At 39.0% G+C, this 20,161-nt stretch overlaps 1 protein-coding gene across 1 annotated transcript; it reads right to left on the reverse strand.

Moving 5' to 3' along the window:
• Nucleotides 1-4,649: 4,649 nt before the first annotated feature.
• On the reverse strand, nucleotides 4,650-20,026 carry CIMIP6 (ciliary microtubule inner protein 6). The gene is given in 4 exon segments (XM_069787715.1): nucleotides 4,650-4,869; nucleotides 4,872-4,911; nucleotides 5,935-6,050; nucleotides 15,945-20,026. Coding segments are annotated over 4 exon segments (471 nt in total). The 5' UTR covers nucleotides 16,123-20,026; the 3' UTR covers nucleotides 4,650-4,732.
• Nucleotides 20,027-20,161: the final 135 nt, after the last annotated feature.

The raw sequence follows: 20,161 nt of genomic DNA on the forward strand, positions 1-20,161 counted from the left end.
CATAATTTTTTTTAACATTGCTCAAGACTTATGCCTGATTTAGATAGCTACAATTCTCCAGACCTAAGCAGACACACAAATATTCAGACACAGAGGTAACATTAAAGACCTGGCAAATGAAAGACTAGACAGCGTAGCGGAGTGAAACCTGAATGCCAGGCCAAGACTTGCTCACTTCTTCATTTTGTCTCATGAAAGACAAGCCCAGACTCCACTCACACCCCAGGGAAAATAGCAGTGGGGACACTGTCTAACTTCTCCTGTGAATAAATTCTCTCACTCCCTGGTAGAAGGCTTCTTTTTTGGCACAGGGGGTTAATCTGCAACTCCTCACCATGCCAGTATGGGTGATTGTAGGTTAGGTTGGTGACCTGCGAGAACATAATAACTGCCTTTATCCTCTCATTGTTGCCTTGAAGGATTTTTTTAGCTCACAGATCAACAACCCAGACACACTGGGTAGCATAGCTTCTAAAGAAATTCCTCATGACTGAGCTCCTAACAATACACCCAAATGCCACAAAAAGTCAGTAAACACTCTGAAGACTCAAGTGCACATTCTAGACAGCAATACTGGGAACTTCTGGTTTTAGTATCCACTACAAAAAGTCCTAAAATGTCAGCACATTTCAAAGATTTTACATATTTTTTTTAGTCTCTGGCTCACAAAATCTCTGATTTAAAAAAAAAAAAATAGGGAGAGAGAGAGATAAAACAAGACCCATCTCTTACACATTACATCTATTTCCTAATAATAGCCCATGCTCACACCAAAATCCATGAAAGAAGGCTTAGGAGCCTTCTGCTAGAGCTCTCTTACAAATTTGCTCCCTTGCAGCTTCCTTCTGGACTGAAATTTGCTGCCTGGGAACAACCCATGAAGACTGCTTCCGAGGCTCAAGGAACAGAACAACTCACTGGTGATGCACAAGGAGCAAACACCTTGGTTTATGGCCAACTTCTATGTAGCCTTCTGTCAAACCTAGCAGTGTGAACACCTTAGAGCAGTAAACTCCTCTGTTCCGCTGAACAGCACTTGGCACAATGGAGCCCCAAATGATGACGAGAGGTCCTGGGCACCACAGAATACAGGAGTTTAGCCTGAGTTTTATATATCTAAAAAGACAAATGGAACTAGAAAGGATGAGGAAGATTTAACCCAGAAGTTTTTGCTTCTATGACAGGAAGGTTCTGTGTGTTATATTGTTTGATGATGTCACTGACAGATGAGAAAGTTATCTTCAGAATATAGAAATGCATTTTGTAACAAGTTCAAATTAAATGGAACTGTGATTTCTCCACATGTACAAAGACTAATGAAATTTTCACTAACGCTCAATGAAAATAAAAAATGTCACCAATGAAACAACAAATCTGTTAAAGTAACAAGCTTAGAAAGCAGAGAAGATAAATATACTTGGATAATAGATCTTCCAGAGTGCACAGCAGAGCAGGGGGCACAATCAAACAGCCAGTACAGCTACCATGAATTCAACCAAAGCAGCTCAGAACAAATTAAGTATCTTCAAAAAAGTAGATCTGATATAGAGAAGTCATCAAAAAGATTAAAGTACAGGTATACCAGTGTGGTACAGGGCAGGATAGGCATTAGACTGTGTATTTATAGTCTGATTAATGTATGAATTAAACTGTATGAAAAACTATACAACACGTAATGCTTTTAGGGAATACGAATCAGAGCCTGGAAACATTTACTCACATGAGCCATGAGTAGCAATGTTACTCACAAGTAGAAACCAGTCACACTAGTAAGGATTTAGACAGTCTGACCATTTCTACTGGAATATGGACAGTAATAACAGTGATTATTAATTTTAAAATTATTCTCATTGTAATGAAAGAAACTTATCTCTGAGCTTGTCCATGGCACCTGCTGATTCTTTAGATCATTTTTAAGTTCAAGAATACAAGTTCCCTCAGACTCCTTTGATGACATGGATTAATAGTCCAACTTCTTTTTCAAGTGACACTGACTTTCCTTCGACTTTAATAAGCATCATTATACTGCCTTAGTACAACTGAATAATATACATGCCTAATGGTTGTCCTGTGGCAATAAATTTTCTGATTTAATTTGTCATGTACATGCCCTCTTATCCTGTAATAGACATTTCTTCATTATTTAAAATAATAATACCTGTGCTTTTAATGATATTTGCTCTACTTGGCGAATACAGAATTAATTTATTCAGGAAGGTGAGCTAGCATTGACAGAGGCTCCAAGAAAGTCCAGATGGGAGAGAAAAATATTAATATAATATTATTTTGGAAAACACTGTTGATGTGCACTGCATGCTACTTACACAGGAATACAAAAAAGACAGTCCAGGATCAAGGTTCAGGTGCTTCTGAAGCAGTAAAATTAAAGCTGGTTAGTGAAGATGTTCTGGGCATTCATGAAACAGAAAAGGCATTAGATGCAATGGCAACATCCTCTCTATCATGTTAACTTGGTCTTCCATTGATTTTAATTTTGGCATTTTGTTCTTTTAAGACATGTTGTCTAAAATTCTACTTTGCAAAACTTAACAGTAAACTAACACAGTTTGGGGATCTATGTGTGTGTTATATAAATATCTGATTAAATATAATGCTGGGCTTCTGCTACTTCATGTGAAAAAAACCATCCAGAGAAAGTATGCAAGAGTGCCAGGGATGCAGAGCTGTTTTCCCTTTTAGCTAAGAAGTTATTTAACTAAGTGCCTAGAATATCTTAACTGTGTTCTCTGTAACTGCAGGAAGAACTGAACTTATGGAGTATCTGATAGCTTTACTGAGATGTTCATATTTTATTGTGCTGACCTCTGAGGTCTGACATTGTAGGTTTATTCAGAAGGTACTAGATGTCCCAAAAGGCTGTAATTCATTTCGGGATTGGCTCCTTATGCCTAATATTTGTGTTGGTGTTTGTACAGAGTGGTTTAGTTCTTACTGATTTTACCTTCTCTTCTACACCCACTCCCCATACTTTGTCAAGTTACTTTAAAAACTTACAGCTCATTATGAGAAATGAAAAGTTGTAATGCACAGGATCAGGAAAATCCCCCCTATGTTACAATAGATACAGATCTGATCATTTTGGTAAGACCTGTATCTACAAATGCCAATTTATTATTAATATGGCAATGATGGTAGAAACTGAAGAGGTGCAGCTAGTAAACTAGCGCAGTTTTTGTTGCTACCAATGGAAGCTGAGTTTGTACAATGGAAGGCTAAATTAGAGCCGTTTCATACATTTTTCTGTTAACTGAAGAAAAATGAAGAATTAACACAGCATGTTATATAGAGGTGTGTTTTCATTTTGGTTATAACACAGGATCTAAAGCACTAAGTAAACACTATCTCAAATGTTCAAGGATTATTTTCCCATTTTGCTACCAGTCTTTGAGAGAAAAACTTTTAAAACATGTAAGTCTAGTAAGATTATATATAATTAGGACAAGTATGTCTTTCTTGAAGAGGAAAGTTGACAGCTGATTTTTCATTACTCTCACTGCAGTGAAGTGCATACATGAACTCCTCCAGCATGTAAGAGGGGCCAGCTTGAGTACTGCAGGTAATAACTTGCCCTTGTCTGTTTTATTAAAAGCTGCAAGTTAAATTTTTGAGTTAAAATGTTGAGTGTCTCTGACGCTAGAATACAGGGGAAAACCTATTCGGAATACAAGTGAAAAGTACAGGGAAAAGTACTGGAGAAATATTCTTACTAAAGTTTGTCCTTCAGTCTCTTGAACAATTATTTTCTTTTAGTATGAAGGGAAAGCCTTGAGTAAATTAGCTGCTTTCTGGTTTAATGTGCTCTAATATGAAAAAAATTATAGGCTTAAATCTTACGCAAAAGCATTCTCTTCTCCCTCAAAAGGGCTTGCTCCAAGGGTTTGTCTTCATTAGCTGTAGAGAGCAGTGACATATTATTTTTGCATTCCTGTGGGCTGCAGCAAATTGTCCCTCTTGGCTGTCATTGTTTCTTACGGAAGCAACAATGGCTTCCATTTATCACAAGCTGACACCACATGGCATGCAAAATTACGTTTCACACTGCAGCATCCAAAGAGATGGTGTAAATAAAAACCATTTACATAAACCACCTAGCAACCAGCAAAAAACTAAAAGTATAACTGGTTTGAAAAATTAAGTACCTTTTCATGAATCACAGTGATGTCTACTTCTAACCAGCAGCTCTGAAAGTATTGACTAACTTAAAAACAATCTTAGAGAATGTATACAAAAAAAAAAATCACGTGGCTGATGCTCCAGAAAAGGCAGTGAAATTTCACCACTAAAAAAAGGTTCTGATAAACATACAGTTTTCTAGAGACTTCAAACCATGGTGCAGCTGTTACTACATCAAAGAAGTATTGTGTTCCCTCCAACAATTCACTTGTGTCAGCTTATGTTTGGTGTTATTGATATTAGAATAAGCAAACGCATTGGCCTAACAGTGACTCTAGGCTCTTTTTGTTTCAGTTGCTGATGGTGGTATCAGTGTCTGCATGTTTTATGTACAGTAGGTAACCCCCCCACCTCATCTACCAAAGACCATTTCGTTGTAGGATGTAAAGGGCTCCTCCCCAGCAGGGCAGCCAACATCCATCTCAGTTGTCTGAGAAATGCCTGAACTTTTGTGTCCTCTCACAGGAATTCTGGGGTATGCCTTGGCTATTTCTTTGACGTCTGGTTTTGATAAGAGATTTTCAAAGCCTACTGTCTCCTAGGAATTCTGCAGGAAGAGACTGGGTGAGGTCATTCGGCTTTTCACTGAGTTTCCTTTCTCTGTTTTTGGCTGTTCTAGTGGACATGACCCTCTAGCACTCAGGAATACTTCTGTTCCCTTAGGAACTATCGACCACTTGCTGGTTTTATCTCTGCACACACAAAAGCTCCATGTCGCTGGAAGGGGAAACAAGGTTGACATTAACCAGGGGAACATAAGCAGCTCGTAGATGCAGCTGTGAGCTGAGTTCATTTATTAGCTCAAGTGCTGGCAAAGCTTACGCTTGTTTCTCAGCTTCTCTACTGTCCATTGGCCTAGGTCCGAATAGCTGAAGGCAATGGAATAATAGCTGGTTTGTCAGGCTATTTTATTCATGAAATGGGGCACGGCAGGAATACTTGGAAAGAAGCAACAAGTAAAAGAAAATGCATCTTATTTTCTCTGGTTCACAACCACTCTGCCTCAGAGAGTGTGTGACTTGCATACGGTTCTTCTGTACAAGACTATTCATATCAGATTTCATTTCTTGCTACATGGGTTGCTATGGATACAATTCTGAACTGCTGCTTTTGTAGGCCAGGAGATTTATGACTGCATCCCGAATGATTTTGCTCAGTCACACAAGATTTTTTTTTTAAATAAACAGAAGTGGAAACAAACATACCCTGCATTTCTCAAAATATTTTTCACAACAGAATCCTGTATTTTGGATCTTCTTGAAGTCTACCAGAGTCTGTGGATCAGTCCCCTATTTATATGAAGTTACTGATTTTTAAGAAATGCATAACCATACATACTCCTAAGAGCCAAGGCCTCACTAAAGTTAAGGGTCTGTATCAAAACAGACCCTTATGCATTAGCCCTTGTTCTCATCTTACTCATTCCAGCTTTTTCACATGTGAAGACAGTTGGGTTCAGTGAAGTCACAGCATAAACAGACCTTTTAGAAATCCAAATCATGTGATTTATGATTCAGTTATTGTTATCAAAACTACAGGAAGTCTGGGTGCTACAAATACACACAAATACAACATGGTACAAGTAAGACAAAAGAGCATACCATTAATATTAACTGCTAACGATTCTAAATCTTCTGACAACAAATCTTCATATTAAACAAACAGTCAGAAGTTCTGGGATAAACATACTCCTCTGCCTTCCTGGATGCTATTAATCATACAGGATGCACATTGTCTTACCTTTCCTCGGATGAGTTCATTAGCAGAGTCTCTGGCGTTGTACTGATGGCTAAAGGAGGTTTGTTCCTGTAAAATCTCTGGAAGACCTTTGGATGCTCTAGGAGTTGCAAGTAGAACTGAAAAACATAATATTGTTAGAGAGCACTTGTACCACATGATCTGAGGTAGCCCACACAAACACGCTATATGCTGCACAAAAGATAAGCAATAGCTGCTTTTCTTGAACTGCTGAAGTTACTTTGCCAGTCAAGTGAAACCACAATGTTTACCACAAGGGGAAGTGGGCACAATGAGTGGGATACTCAGCTGTGCTGGCACATGGCACAGCAACGCAAGGTTTTGTTGAGGGGCAGCATTCGTGAGGTAGCTTCAGAGCAGTGCTTTTACTGGGGTCAGGACAAAGGCCACACTGGCAGATTTTGGAAAAGCATTTCAGTGTGATCATTTTTAAAATGCAGGACAGAAAAGGCTTGTCAGATCACTTGGCAGGTGCATGAATATTTCTTACAGTATCTTTCTTCTTGTTTTCCCAAGGACATTTTACCTCTTCACATTACCCATCCCCTCTGCAGGACAGTTTAGAAACTGCACCACCAATGATTCACTACCAGTTGCCACTACAGCTTTATCAGCAGTCTTCCCGGCAATTTTCCATCCATTAACACAACAGTGTTACCCTCTAAATGAACATGAATAATTTTCACTGTTAACATTTAGTGAAACACAGACTGATCCATTACACTGGACCATGACACATCTAGACACAAGAGGAAAAAAAAACAAATGTCAAGCACAGTTTAAATACTCTGTATCAAATTCTCCAAAATGACCAGCAATTTTGAATTTTCAGCTTGAGACATGGCATAAGACCAGATCCACTGGTGAAGAAGTGCTCAAAGCTTTCTGAAAAGCAGGGCTGCTTAAAGCGTTTCAAGTGGGTCAGGCTGTCTCACTCATCACTGTTGAAATGTAGGCCACTGCACTTCCATTTGCACAGTTGTAACACAGCTAAGTTGTTAGAGTCACTAGGATACAAACCCCTCAAATACACCCTCAATGCAGGAGCAGAGCTGGAATAGAGTAAATTTATAGTTGGCATCCCTATGATACAACTAGCAGAATATGAACAGATGCTGACTTATTGCTATGCTGTTGCTGGACCAAGACCTGTATCTGCTGAAAGATCCCATTCTTCTTGAAAAATATATGACAATAATGATATTCCATTAATACGTTGAGAGGTATCTATTATTAAGTAACTAGACAATTATTAACTCCAAAAGAGCACATTTTCTCAAAAAAACACATAAAAGAATCGTAACTGGCCTACAACAAGCTCTCTGCTGCTGCAGCCAGACTGCTCCTAGTAACTGAACTGGCTAATTTAAGGACTTTTATTTTGGTAACATGCACTATCATACAGAAATAGTGGTCCATGGGCCCCATATAGCAGCAAAGGCCAGATCAGGTACATAAGTCTTTAAGTGTGATAACCTAAAGTCTGTTGTTAGATTAATAGCAGAGGAAACAAGATAGGCCACTGAGAAGATAGGGGAACAGAGGTCAACAGTATGAGTTCCTCAAGGTCAACATAACTGACAGCTTGTGCTTAAGTGCTTGGCTGCCAGGCATAGCAGGCTAAGAGGGAATGCCTAGCCAGACCACTAAGTGAAATCAATCTCCTGCTCTTTTCGCATATAGGTCGCCTCAATGCGGTTGTAATTAACACAGAGCAGCTTGCTAGATTAGCATATGGATAGTACTGAGAAATATACTGAAGACTGTTAATATGCTGGAAGTGGTTAATTAGTACTAACATGATTCTGAAGATAGAGCAGATCTACATTCAAGTATAGTGCTAGCAGTTTTAGGCCCATCATCATCTACTCAGCAACTCTAAAGCAATCTTGGGCAATGATATGTAAAAGCTCACACCTTAGTTTCACTAGCTACAGAAGGGGAATAGTAATACTTACAGTTTGGAAGTGCAAACATAACTACTGAAGTTCCTACAAAAGTGCACACACATATAGATTTGTAGCTGTTCATGGAGCCCTACAAACTTGAACATACCTAGAGCTAGCTACAACTTTCAGTGCAGGAATGATACACACTTAGAATTAACACTCCTTGAATTAACACTTCTTCGCATAGAGAAGGAAGTACTTATTTTGGTAGAACTATAAATTGCCTATCTGATTCCTGATGACAGTGTTTAATAACTGAATCTATATATGCAATTGAGGAAGACCTTATAAATGAAAAATAAAATTAGGTAGAAATTCTAGTTCCCAATTTTCATACTGGAATACAGAGGTAAGAAATATATTCATATCAGCCACGGTAGTAGTTGTGTGTACAACATTGCTATCAATTCCACAGACTCCACTTTTTCTGCATGGAAAATGCCATTCTTTAGAGACAAGGTAGAAGATGAATTGCTCAAAACCACGTGTGAATAATGTCATTGTTGAAATTTTGAGTGTGCATATGGTTCACATAAAAGTAGTGAGGATTTTTTCCTCAGTATCTGCATACCTGCAGAGAAGATCAAAACTATTTTCTTACTAAATTACCCACAAAGTAAGTTTTGTTAGCTTTTGAATACATTATCTTAATACATTTCAGCACATTAGTTTTGCAAATTAATCTTCTATAAAAAGACATTAGTTCATTTCTCTCAGTGGAATTTTAGGCATCAAAAATCTATTCATAATATATTATGTAAATACTCCAGTAGAGAGCCTTAATAAGTTAATATTTCCAATAAATAACTAAAAAAACCCCCATGCACATGACTGAAAAGAAGAGAAACAAATTTGTCTCTCTGCTTTCCTTTCACAACACTGCAAGTCATCTTAGGAAGAAACATGCATCCTTGCCTTTCAGCATTCTGACATTTCACTCCATACACATACAAATCTTGCATGATGAGGACCATAAGGGTAATCAATACACATCCCCAAGACACTCCAACAATATCACTGCAAACATTTCTAGAGTGAAAATGCTAATCTAGTAATTTCCCTAAATTTAATGTGTGTGTTGAAAAGTGATTTGATATGTTCATTATTCTCAGCTAGAGGAATTAGCATTGCTGCAGTGGTTTGAATGATTCTGCCCACTGTGTCTCAGAATGGCAAAGGTTTTTTGGCTGCAGAATTAAAAGCTTGACAGTTGCTTACAATTTAGAGAGTGAAAGAATGCATTTTTTTAGAACTCTACACTGAGATTATCCAAAAGAACTGGCCTGGCTGTGACACAGAAAGAAGTCTGTGTGTCTTAACCTGCCTGTGTGTTTTTCAAATGGGGTCACACACACACCATCCACTGCAGGTTTTGTATTGCTGGTGCAGACACTTCAGGAAGGATGCAGTGATCCTTCATTGGCTGGATCATAATCAGGCAGCTTCGCTTCAGTGTCAGTGGTTCAGGGAATTGTAGATAGCTGGGGAATTTGCAGAATATTTTAAATTGGTGGTTTCTTCATATGTTAAAAATACCCTCTTCCAGCAGTCTTTAACTTATCACTTCTCTGGGGTACACACACCTCTGCTCAATGCAGCAGAAGTTAGGGTCTTGGCATGGCGGAATCTCGTTGCTGGAGTTTGAAAATTATATTAATCTACTTGTGCACCAATATGCAACTAGTTTGACACTTCACAAAAAAAGAAAAAAAAACCAAACAGATGGGTCTGGTAAGTGCAGGGCATCTCTAAAAATCTGTTCAAAGAGCTTGTATTCCAGCTGAGCAACTTAACAAAACTAGATTTAGCTGTTAAAATACCTCTAAGGACCATGGTTAAAAAGAGGGGGAATCCTTATAAGCCTCAGCAGGCAACAGCCCATGCAGCTAAGTTAGCACATAAAACAGCACCAGCTATTGTTTTATTGGATTCCTCTGGGGGGAGGGGGGTGCTGAGCAGGAAGGAATTTTTATGCATATATGCATACACAAAAGGACTATTTTTTCATCTATGTAAAGTCAAAACATACTGGAACCATAAATTACGTCCTGGATAAGTGTTCAGAGTTTATATCCTTTTAAGGAATACAGCCTAAAGTTAGCACCCCACTTCCAAGGTATAATCTTCCATCACTGTTAGATGCTGCTGCCTGATCGCAGCCAGACAACTGGCTCAACACCAAGATCACAAATGTGCCAACATATGGAAACAATTGCTTTCCTTTTGATTGGAAATGACATATTCTGGGTGTGTGCACAACATCCCCCATCAATCATCCAAAATGGTTCATTATTTGGACTTAAACTTATTATCCAATAGAAGATCCCTAGAGCCTTGTGTGAAGGGTAAGAAAGATATTTACACACCCCAGAAAGCAAAAGAGCCTCTGCACAGTGATAGCTTGTCTGAGCCACACTGTCCTGACTGGGCTCAATTCATTCTCTGTACAAGGTTGTTTCACACACCAGCACTGATGTTGCTCAAACTTAATGCAAAAGCAGCTAAATCTCGAAATTATACCTGCATAGTAAGGCTCTGCCAGCTGCTAATTGCCCCCAGGACTCCAGAAAATCTCCACACATTGGCAGTCTCAGTAAGAGAAGTGAGGGGAAAGGTTTAATAGTGAATATTTGACCATAGATTACATGCTTTGACACAAGCAACAGCCTATCTGTCTCAATGAAGCTGCAATGGCAGAAAGCCTGCAACACAAGGAAAAAAATCAAAAGTATTTTTGTTGAACCTGTGTGGCTGATCTGGAGGTAGAGAGATCGGGAAGGCAAATTCCTGCTGAGAATGCAAAGAGTTTTCTGGGCTCATACAGCAAAGGATAGTGAAGGGAAACAAAGGCAAATAACTTCCTAAAGAACTGCCAGTATAAGTGAAAAGACAGGAAAGGTCTGTTTTTCAAATCAGTAAATACTAGCAATGGTGGTACTTTTGAAGTTACTCTGGGCAGAAGCCTTATGCATCCCAGGAACAGGCCCACAAACTGAAAAGGAAATTGTAGCTCAGTGGAGGCAAACGTATATTTTTCCATTGCTTTCAATAAAGCCAGGGGGTCACATGACTGTTTGAAGTCTACCAGTGATGGGACTATTTCATGTTAATGTAAATTCTGAAATTAGTTCTTTTATGGATTATAGAAAAAGAGAGGCTTTCACATGGAGGACAAGTAGGCAGAAGCACATCCAGCTGTAATGTACAGCAGACAGAAACCATCAATGGGGCTTTTTGACTAGAGGAAGACTGTTATGATGATTAAGGTCCTATATGGGCAATCAAGAGAAATACACTCAATTCCCACCTCTGTATGACCTTCCTGCAAGAACAAACACAAGTCTCTCAAAGGCAGATTTTTCAAATGTATTTAGGCACTTGAAGATGCAGACAAGCGCCACGTAGGATTTACAAGTGCATCTGTGCAGGCTAGATGTTTACCAGCACCTGTTTGTGTCCTTTGGGTCCCCTATTTGCAAGAAGATTACAGATGTCATCTATTCAGATCACAGCCAAATTCTACCTTCAGTCGTACACCCAACATTTCCATGTAAGTGAAAGAGAGGGGTGAGCTCATATCTAAGGATGGGACTTAGCCCCAAGTAGAATAGGAAAAAGGATTTGCTGCATGACAAAAATAGGCCGAGTGCCTTGTCACATCTGACAAATGCCTCAGATGGCATAGCACAGATTTGTGGTGGTGCTATTAAAATAGATTTTATTTCCACTGAATAAACCAATTTCTTGTCACAGGTAGGTTGGTAGCTACTTTCTCACTGGCAGTGAAAATGGGTCTCAACATCACTGGGTATCAGAGAACTAACCCTTATGCTGTTTTGAGAATTCATTCCTAATGCATCCCCTCACTGCCATTTCTTGATGAGCTCTTCCAGGCTGGATTCTGCAGGCCATAGAGCTTCTCATCCACACTTATAAGAGCTGCTCAAATGAAAGGAGGAAAAAAAAAATTCCAGTCATCTACAGCACAGGTTGCCAAATCAGGCCCTTTCTTGCTAAAAGCAGGGTGTGATGATCTGCCTGGGTTTGGATGTTTTCAATCATACAAAATAAAATTAGGTAAGATCCAAACCTAACACACATTCATGAAGTCAACGGCCCCTGCTGCAGACAAGGATCTAGGTAGTAGCTCTGACTCACTGCTGCTGCCTGCTAACTAGTAGTTAATTTGTCTTCCTTTACAGTCTTTCTGCTTTTATCTTTTGTAAACAGAAAGGCCATATTAACAAATAAAACTTGAGGAACTGTGTTATAGTTGTGAACATAAACTGTGATGAGTCACACAAAACCCACAAGACAGCTGATGAGAAACCAGCTTGCTTTTCCTATAATAAAAGCTGACCACCCAGATGAAAAGACCATGGCCTCTAACTCATTTTGGTTTGAGAAACCAGAAGTGGGCAATTACATTTTTCAGCAGATACTGCTCTGGCGCAGGAGAAATATTTGTTGATCTGACTCTAGCTGGCAGACAGGCAGTTGTTGGGTGTGTACCACAGAAAGAATACTTTCATTTTTTGGCATGGTATAGCATTGCTGAAATACCAAAGACCATGGCTAATTAAGTGGAGTGATGGAACAGAATGATTTGATAAGATTTAATTAGTATGAGCATTCTCATAGACTAGTTATTGTATCTGTCTGGGAGGGCCAGACGTTCAGCTGTGTTAGGCATTGCTCAACAGTAGCTGAGGCAGTAAAGAGCACAAGGGTGCCCTTTACTCGCTCTCAGTGCTGGTACTGCTCAGCAGTCGGGTCTCATGAAGCAATTTAGAGTAGATTGTACCAGTCTTCTGTGGCCCCACTCTGTTGTCAGAGTAGCTGAAAATCACCAGGATCAGTCATAACCCCTTGCCCTACCATGCCCCCACACTAACTGTTGGGGAATGGAGTTACGTGGGAACTACTACAGCAAACCTGCACTGCCCAGAGACCATGACTGCTCAAGCTGCTTCACACCAACAGACATGGCACAGACCAGGATCCAACCATTAACCATGTAAATGCTGTTTCTTTCAGTTGATCATTTTGATTCTTTCATAATAAAGCTCATTATCTTAACTTTCTCAATGGGAAATAGTGCTTGGATAAGCCACTTGGAACTTAATAGAATGATACTTGTTCTGCCAGTTTGGCTGAAATCAGTGAAACAGGTTCGCCCCAGTATTCTTCCTCTGTCCCTCCATGGAAGCTTTCCACAAGTCTCCCTTTTGGGGCTCCAGACTGTACTAAAGTGGTAGTGCTGCAGTCTCCAGGGGTAGAAACAAAGTCTATTTAAGGGCTCCCACAAGGCCAAAAATCACTGATCAAAGCCATGGAGCAATGACCAGGGTCATATTAGGACCAGTGAACTGGTATTGCCAAGGGGAAGGGCTTGCATTTCAGAGTATTATCCTTCCTTGGACATGGATGGATGATCGCAGCATTCTGTTACAGGCCACTTCCATCTGCCTTGACGCATGGCCAACATCAAAGAGGCAAGAGAGCCAAGATCTTTCCTAGAAGAGCCTGAAAGATTTCTGCCACAAGGGTACATATCATTTCTGTTCAGCACATGTTTAGGTCACTAAGTCAGGCAAAATGACACATAGAAGAGTATCACAGGCTTCAGCATCCTTCAGGTAAAGGTAGACATACCCAGAACACTCAAGTGCCATTCTAAATTTCAGCAGTCATCTCTGCAACAGCTATAACTTTGCTGCAGATAGAATGAGAAAACTGAAAGTAATTCCCTAATTGTCTCTTTCACCTTTTTCCTCAGTGTTTAGCAAAAGCTGTCATGGTTCCAAATGTGGCTTTTTATTTTCCACTATGCAAACTTAGCTATACACAGTAAATCTTAAAACATTGTTTCATAACTCACTCACATTTGGCTATGGATTCAATGCAAAATGGTCTACACAATTAAAAAGAACTTGTAGCAGTTAGTTTATAACAACTGCCATTTGATCTCTTAACACCAAGTGATACTGTATATATCAAAAACTATGCGTATGATTTAACTATTATATCTGACTTTCACTCCTATATGCTAACACTTGGACAGAGACCCCCTGAAGAGTCAAGAGTACCGATTTGCTGGAAGATTTGTGCCTATCTGTATCATGACATTTTTTTCTATGTTCTCCTCCGCTAGCACAGAAAAAAGCCAACAACTGCCATTCTCTTTCCCCTCCCACCTTAGAAGAAAGAAAGCCAGCACATGCTAGTTCTAACTGTAATGTAAAATAAACAATTTTCTTTGAATGCCATTGCCCTCCTTTTGCTGCCAGAGACCTTGGGAGCTCCAAAATCTGCCCGACCAGCATCACGTTTGCTTCTGGCTTTGTGGTGTCTTGCAGAATAAAATTGCTTCATCAATTACTAAAGAGAAAGAGCCCTGAGCAAGCAGCCCCTCCCCTCCTTAAACCAGGTCAGACAAGAAATCGTCCCTCTGTTCAAGGAAACATCTCCCCTTCTTCCTCTCTCTTTTAATTACTGTAATTGTCAAGTTTTTTGGGGAAGGATCTTAGCACTGCATAATCTCTGCTCTATTTCCTTCACATCTTAAATTGCTCTGAAATTGCCAACTAGGGAGCCCCTCTCTCCAGACTTGAAAATCTAAGCTTCCTATTAGCCCACAGAAACAGAGCATCTCAGAGCATCAGAGTAGTATATTTCAAGTGTATCAGGCTCTGATAATTGAGAAAATACACTGGGTTCTTAAACAGAGTATAATCTGTAACATTTCAATGTGTTCTCTGGCACTAAAATAGTAAACCATATGACAAGTTTTTTTAGTTGAAGACAATGCAGTTCAGCCATAACACTCTGGTCTTCAAGAGTGCTGTTACATGCTTGCCACGCTGCTCTCTTGGGATATCCTTTGGTGACAGCGCCAGTCTCTTGTGATCCTCCTGGCATAGTCAGTGAGGATGTTGGCTCGTCAACCAGTTGCCTCAGCATAAATATGCATGGAGTTAAGAAACGCAGAATTGCAGCTGCTCTCCAGCAAATTCTTCTTATAAAAATAAGTGATGAAAATCACAGCAGCAGCAGCAGTTTGAGCTGACTTGCTGATAATACAGTGCTACCAAGTACATATAAAGGGACACATTTAACCAGTACTGATCTTCCAGCTAGTCAGCTCACCTGTTACAGATATGCTTTTAGATGAGTCTCCCCCCTTCACAGAAGTCTGATTTTACGGAAGACTTAGATCCCCAAATGCCCTACTTGCAGAGAATAAAACGCCAGTCATTATGCTGACAAAACATTAGCAAGAGGGAGAGAGCTTGTCTGAGCAGTTTTTTAAAAATTGGTCTAGACTTGCTCTCATTCATTTGCTTTAGAGATGGCTGGGAAAATGACAAGAGAATGTATGCTGCCTGCCTTGAGCCCTGGTGAGACAGCCTTGTGTTAGTTTGTGCTGCAAAGTGCAGTGCAGCAGCTAGAAGCAAGCACTCAGGTAGGAGGACATTCAGTCAGCTAAAGCAGATGCTGCAAACAACTGTCCTCTGACAGCAGAATTCAGTCAAGCTCTCACAAAAATAGTTTCTGGTATGTATACATTAAGAATAGCTGAAGGAAGGTTCTTACAATCTCACAGCCTCCAGAGGCATATTTTTAAAATAGAAGTATTTTCTCATGGGATAACTCAAAAAGGGTTGTTTTTTACATGCCAGAGGAACAGTTGTTGCTAATACAGAGTTATTTAAAAGGTGAACTCTGCTAGCAGAGGCATTCAGCTTTATAGCCATTTACTCAGGACACCAGAAATTCAGAAGGAAACACCTCGAGTGATATTAGTAGGGCAACTCTTTACACATACAGTTATAAGGAGACAAAAATCATATCTGCAGATAGGTGCTCCCCATAAAGTGTAGTTTGAAAAAAATACATTATTTGCTATTTCTGAATATAGACAAAACCAAAAAATACAATTTATAAATCTGCTGGCAGATAACAACTATTTGACAGTGTAGACAGTGCAATCCAGTCAGGTAACATTATCTAATACTGGAGAAAAACTTTGAGGGTTCTCACCTATTCCACATGAAGGCTGTTGCTGACTGAACGCAGCTGGCGAAATCAACTCAGACTGGTTTCTGAAGATCAGTTCTTTGGGTGCTCTATAATTAGGTGGAGTATAACGATACATGTGGGACTCCTCAGCTGGCCACCAATGATGATGCTTTAAAATCAGAAGAAGATAAAATTCCATGGATACAGCTGAACACAAAGCTGTTGTTATTACAGTGTTTGTAAAGTGTCTCCTCAGAACACTATCCACTACACCACCACCCTGCTGATACTGCTAAGCCCATTCTGACAGCTAATTCTAGCCTTCTGAGGAAATAAATTCTGTGGCTACATGAAGTCCCAAACTCATTTTAAATCTTAATTATGGGTTGCTGTAAGGTTGATGGTCTCATTCAGACATTTAATTTTTTTTTTTACCATGGTTATTTCATGCCACATACATATCTACTATAATACTGAAAAACGTAGCACAAATTGCTGCTACCTGTTCTGCCTTGGTGTCTTTTGCTCCCATATAGTGTATTGGCTCATTTAGCAACCTTACACTGGAGCTAATTAATCTTGTGTAGTGTGGTTCGGGATTATTGCGCCACTGGTGAACATGAGCAGTGTTTACTTGGGAGAGATATAAAGTCTCTGTTGACAATTCTTGTGCACAGTTCTGGCACACCAATATTAAATATTCCATAAGTATTTGGGCTGAAAGACAAAAGCAGACAAGGAAGAAATTTTTACACCAATACATGTACTCTACTCATTGATAATAATTAACTATGTTTACACCAAGCAAATGAAAAAATGTATTGGTGAAGAAGTCAGTAGGTCCTAGATTACATTATTCACTGCTCTGAAACAAGAACAAGGTTTCATGCAGTTATTCTGGTATAATTTGGGTTTAAGCCTCAGGAAAAGCCAAAAATTAGATTCTGTTCTCATTCACACTAATTTTGTTCCAGTTAATCCTGAATCATACCAGGAAAATGAAGGTCAGGTTGTACAAATAGTTGCAGTGAAAGTGTTAATGTCTTGGTTCTTCTAAATTAAGAATATGACTCATTCACATCTACTGTTTCATCCTGAAGGCTCAAAACTGATCCAAATTCCTGGACTGGATTGCCTATTTTTGAGATTTTTAAACACTGTTCAGTGGTTTAGTCCTGATTTAATTCTGTGGGTTTTTTTTTGATCTGGCCACAGTACCAGCTCTCTCAAGTGATAATGACTTGCTAACAGATAATTTCAAAGGTTTTGACCATCCTTATCAGCTGCTTTGGACACTCATCAGCTGAGGTCTCTACTGCCTCATCAAATATCGTTTCTCTGATTCTGCGGTTTCTTTCAACTTATCTTAGTAATCTTTCCCAGAATCCCTCATGAAGTCAGAAATTACTCTTCCCAGATACTCTTAGTCTCCTACTCCTTTTTCTTTGCACTGCCCCATAATGACATCTCTGATCATACTATTTACACATTAATAATATGCAGTGACCATTGTCTTTTCCATCCTCTGCTCTGTAGTCTATCATTTTGATCTGACCCTCCTTTTCAATAGAAACCAATTAGAAGCAATTAAGTACTTAAGTTACAAAAGGAAATGGTTCTCTATTACAAAACATTCACCCAGCTAGTTCAGTCATTTCAAGGAAATAGTGAACTGTATTTTTATTAGTGATAAACAGAATAGAACCGATACTGAAATATATAGTTAATGTTAAAAAAAAAAGAAATGCTCTCCATAAAAACCAAACACTTTTTTCTGATAAGAAAGGTCTTATGTATGCTGTAAGTTGAAGTCATAGACAAGAAATCAACTTCACAGACCAACATGTCAGTTTCTCATCTCAGAATATTCAGCTGATGAAGAGCCAATAAAAATTCATGTTGTTAAGTTTCCAACAGCACACGTTCATACTGAAACAAAGTAATTGTTAGTCTTATTGCTGTGCCTGGAGGATTGTCATATAAACTGGGCCCTATGTCACCCAGTATGCAAATACATGGTGGAAAGCCAGTATTTCACCTAAAAATCTCATCTAGCTCTCAAAGAAGTAATTTCTTCCATTGTCTTTGATGGAAGAAGGGGATCAGCTCTCTGAAAAGTTTCCAGTCTAGTTTTACATACCGACTCAATTTACAAATAAACATCTTTTAACAGATTTTATTGGACTCAGCAAAGATCACATTTCCTTTAGCAACTTTCTGACATGTAGCTACAGCAATGTGTGTCAGTTCAGGGTTGCTTATCAGGCACTTTAAGTTAGCCATGCTTGTACCTATTTATACTTACATATACATATACTCTTTTAGGGCCTCAGGAACATAGTGTTGATAGGACATCCTGATCATTCAAACAATGATTCAAAAAATTGCTATTGCACGCAACTCTGCTATATGATCCCTTTCATGTATTCACTAACTCTATCTTAATAATAATTCAGGTTTTGCCCATTACTCCCACTCTTGTCATGCCAGAGCCTCACTGCTCAGAAAGTTAAAAGCCACCTCATTTTCAGAGTGATCAATTTCTTGGGCCAATAAAGGTCCAGTCATTCTTATCCAAGTATTATCCAGCTGAAATTGGTTGTTCTTTCTGCTGTGACCCTGAGTGCTTACCCCTATAGTATGAGCAGAAATACCAATGACATTCTCTAATACTTTTGTTTCTTTCTGAACAGTTTTTAAAAAAAGACAGGTTCTCTCCTCTCCCAAATTTGGCTCTCCCATCCTATGATTATTGTACTCACCCCAACTGAACCTGTTCCAGTTCAATTTCTTGAACGTCTTGTACATTCTCAACTGTCAGACTATCATCACTTCTCTATCTCTGGGAAGACCTCATATAGTGCTCTATAGGAGTGGGTATTTCTATTACTATAGTCTTTCAGGCCATTCAGCTCTTCTTTTCATCATCCTGACATTCTCTCCAAATTATGTCTCTTAAATAGGCACATTTTCACTTCTTCCCAATGTTAATATTGAACATGCACATGTGCATGCATGTGCATAAGTTCAGTAAAACTGAGTTTGATGAACTTTCCTGTTACTTGCCATGCAACTCCGTCTCTGTTCATCAGCTCTTTACCCACTTTCCATTTTTTGAACCAGGGCCTATCTTTTTTAGTTTTACTTGTATGTTCTTATGTTACCCAGGAATTACTGCATCAGTTGCTTGTAAATCAATGTTGATTTGCACTACCATGTTTTTCCTGTCTAGAAAATCAGATATATTAACAAAATTGTTAGCAAGTCTAGGTTAACTGTTACTCTTTTTTTCCATTTGTTCTAGAGTCCTAAATTAAATAATAATGAAATCTTGTCACTGGGTGAAATCATCTCATTAAGTGAGAAACTTGTAAGAACATTAGACACTAGCATTTTTTTTAGATATGGACTACAAGACAAACCACCTCTTTAACTGGAATTCAGACATTTTTGTATGAGGAATTCTACACTCCCACTTGTGGCACAAACCTTTTTTTCTTGTGCATGTTTTGTCACTGCTGAGGGTAAGCCCTTGGATCCTAAATGCTCAGCATTCATCAACAATTTCTACATCATCTGTATTTCTCAGGTTGCTAAACCTTATGTATTCCAACTTCTATACACCTTGCACAAATCCACCTGATTAGATAAAAATGAGTATTCAGAGTCTTGTGACCTTATTCCTGGGAGTATTTTCAGCTTTTTCATTTTTTTGTTCATTTACAGTTTAACTGGAGAATGGATGAGGCAAAGCAGAAAATTTGGAATTGTATTAGGTTTATTATTATATAACAACCTGGATGTAATACAGGCATTACCTGTATTACCTTCACAGGTAAAGAAAAGGTCCTATAAGAGGCTCACCTTTCTTTTTGTTTACAGTTACTTGTTGTCCATTGTTCTGCCTTTCCCCTCATAAATTCTGGACACGCGCAGAAGTCTCCACAGAGGTCTGTGGCAAGAGAAAACATTACCGTAATGGTGGCCACGCACTTTCAGAGATCATGGAACAGAAGCTTTTCCCTGCATGAAGTTACTAGATGTGTGATTGGACCCTAAAGTCCAGCTCACAGGCTAGACAATTCAGTCCTACTTTGTTGACTCCCTTCTGTTCCACAGTAAATCACTGGGATTGCAGTGATGACTTCTGTGGAAGGCAGAGATAATGAAGTGGAAAAAGCTTGGCCAATAATCTTCTCATTAATCTTCCAGCAGATGTTTTTGCTTTTCAACCTGAT

This window comes from Haliaeetus albicilla, chromosome 7 (genome assembly GCF_947461875.1).
Source record: "Haliaeetus albicilla chromosome 7, bHalAlb1.1, whole genome shotgun sequence".
Taxonomy (NCBI): Eukaryota; Metazoa; Chordata; class Aves; order Accipitriformes; family Accipitridae; genus Haliaeetus; species Haliaeetus albicilla.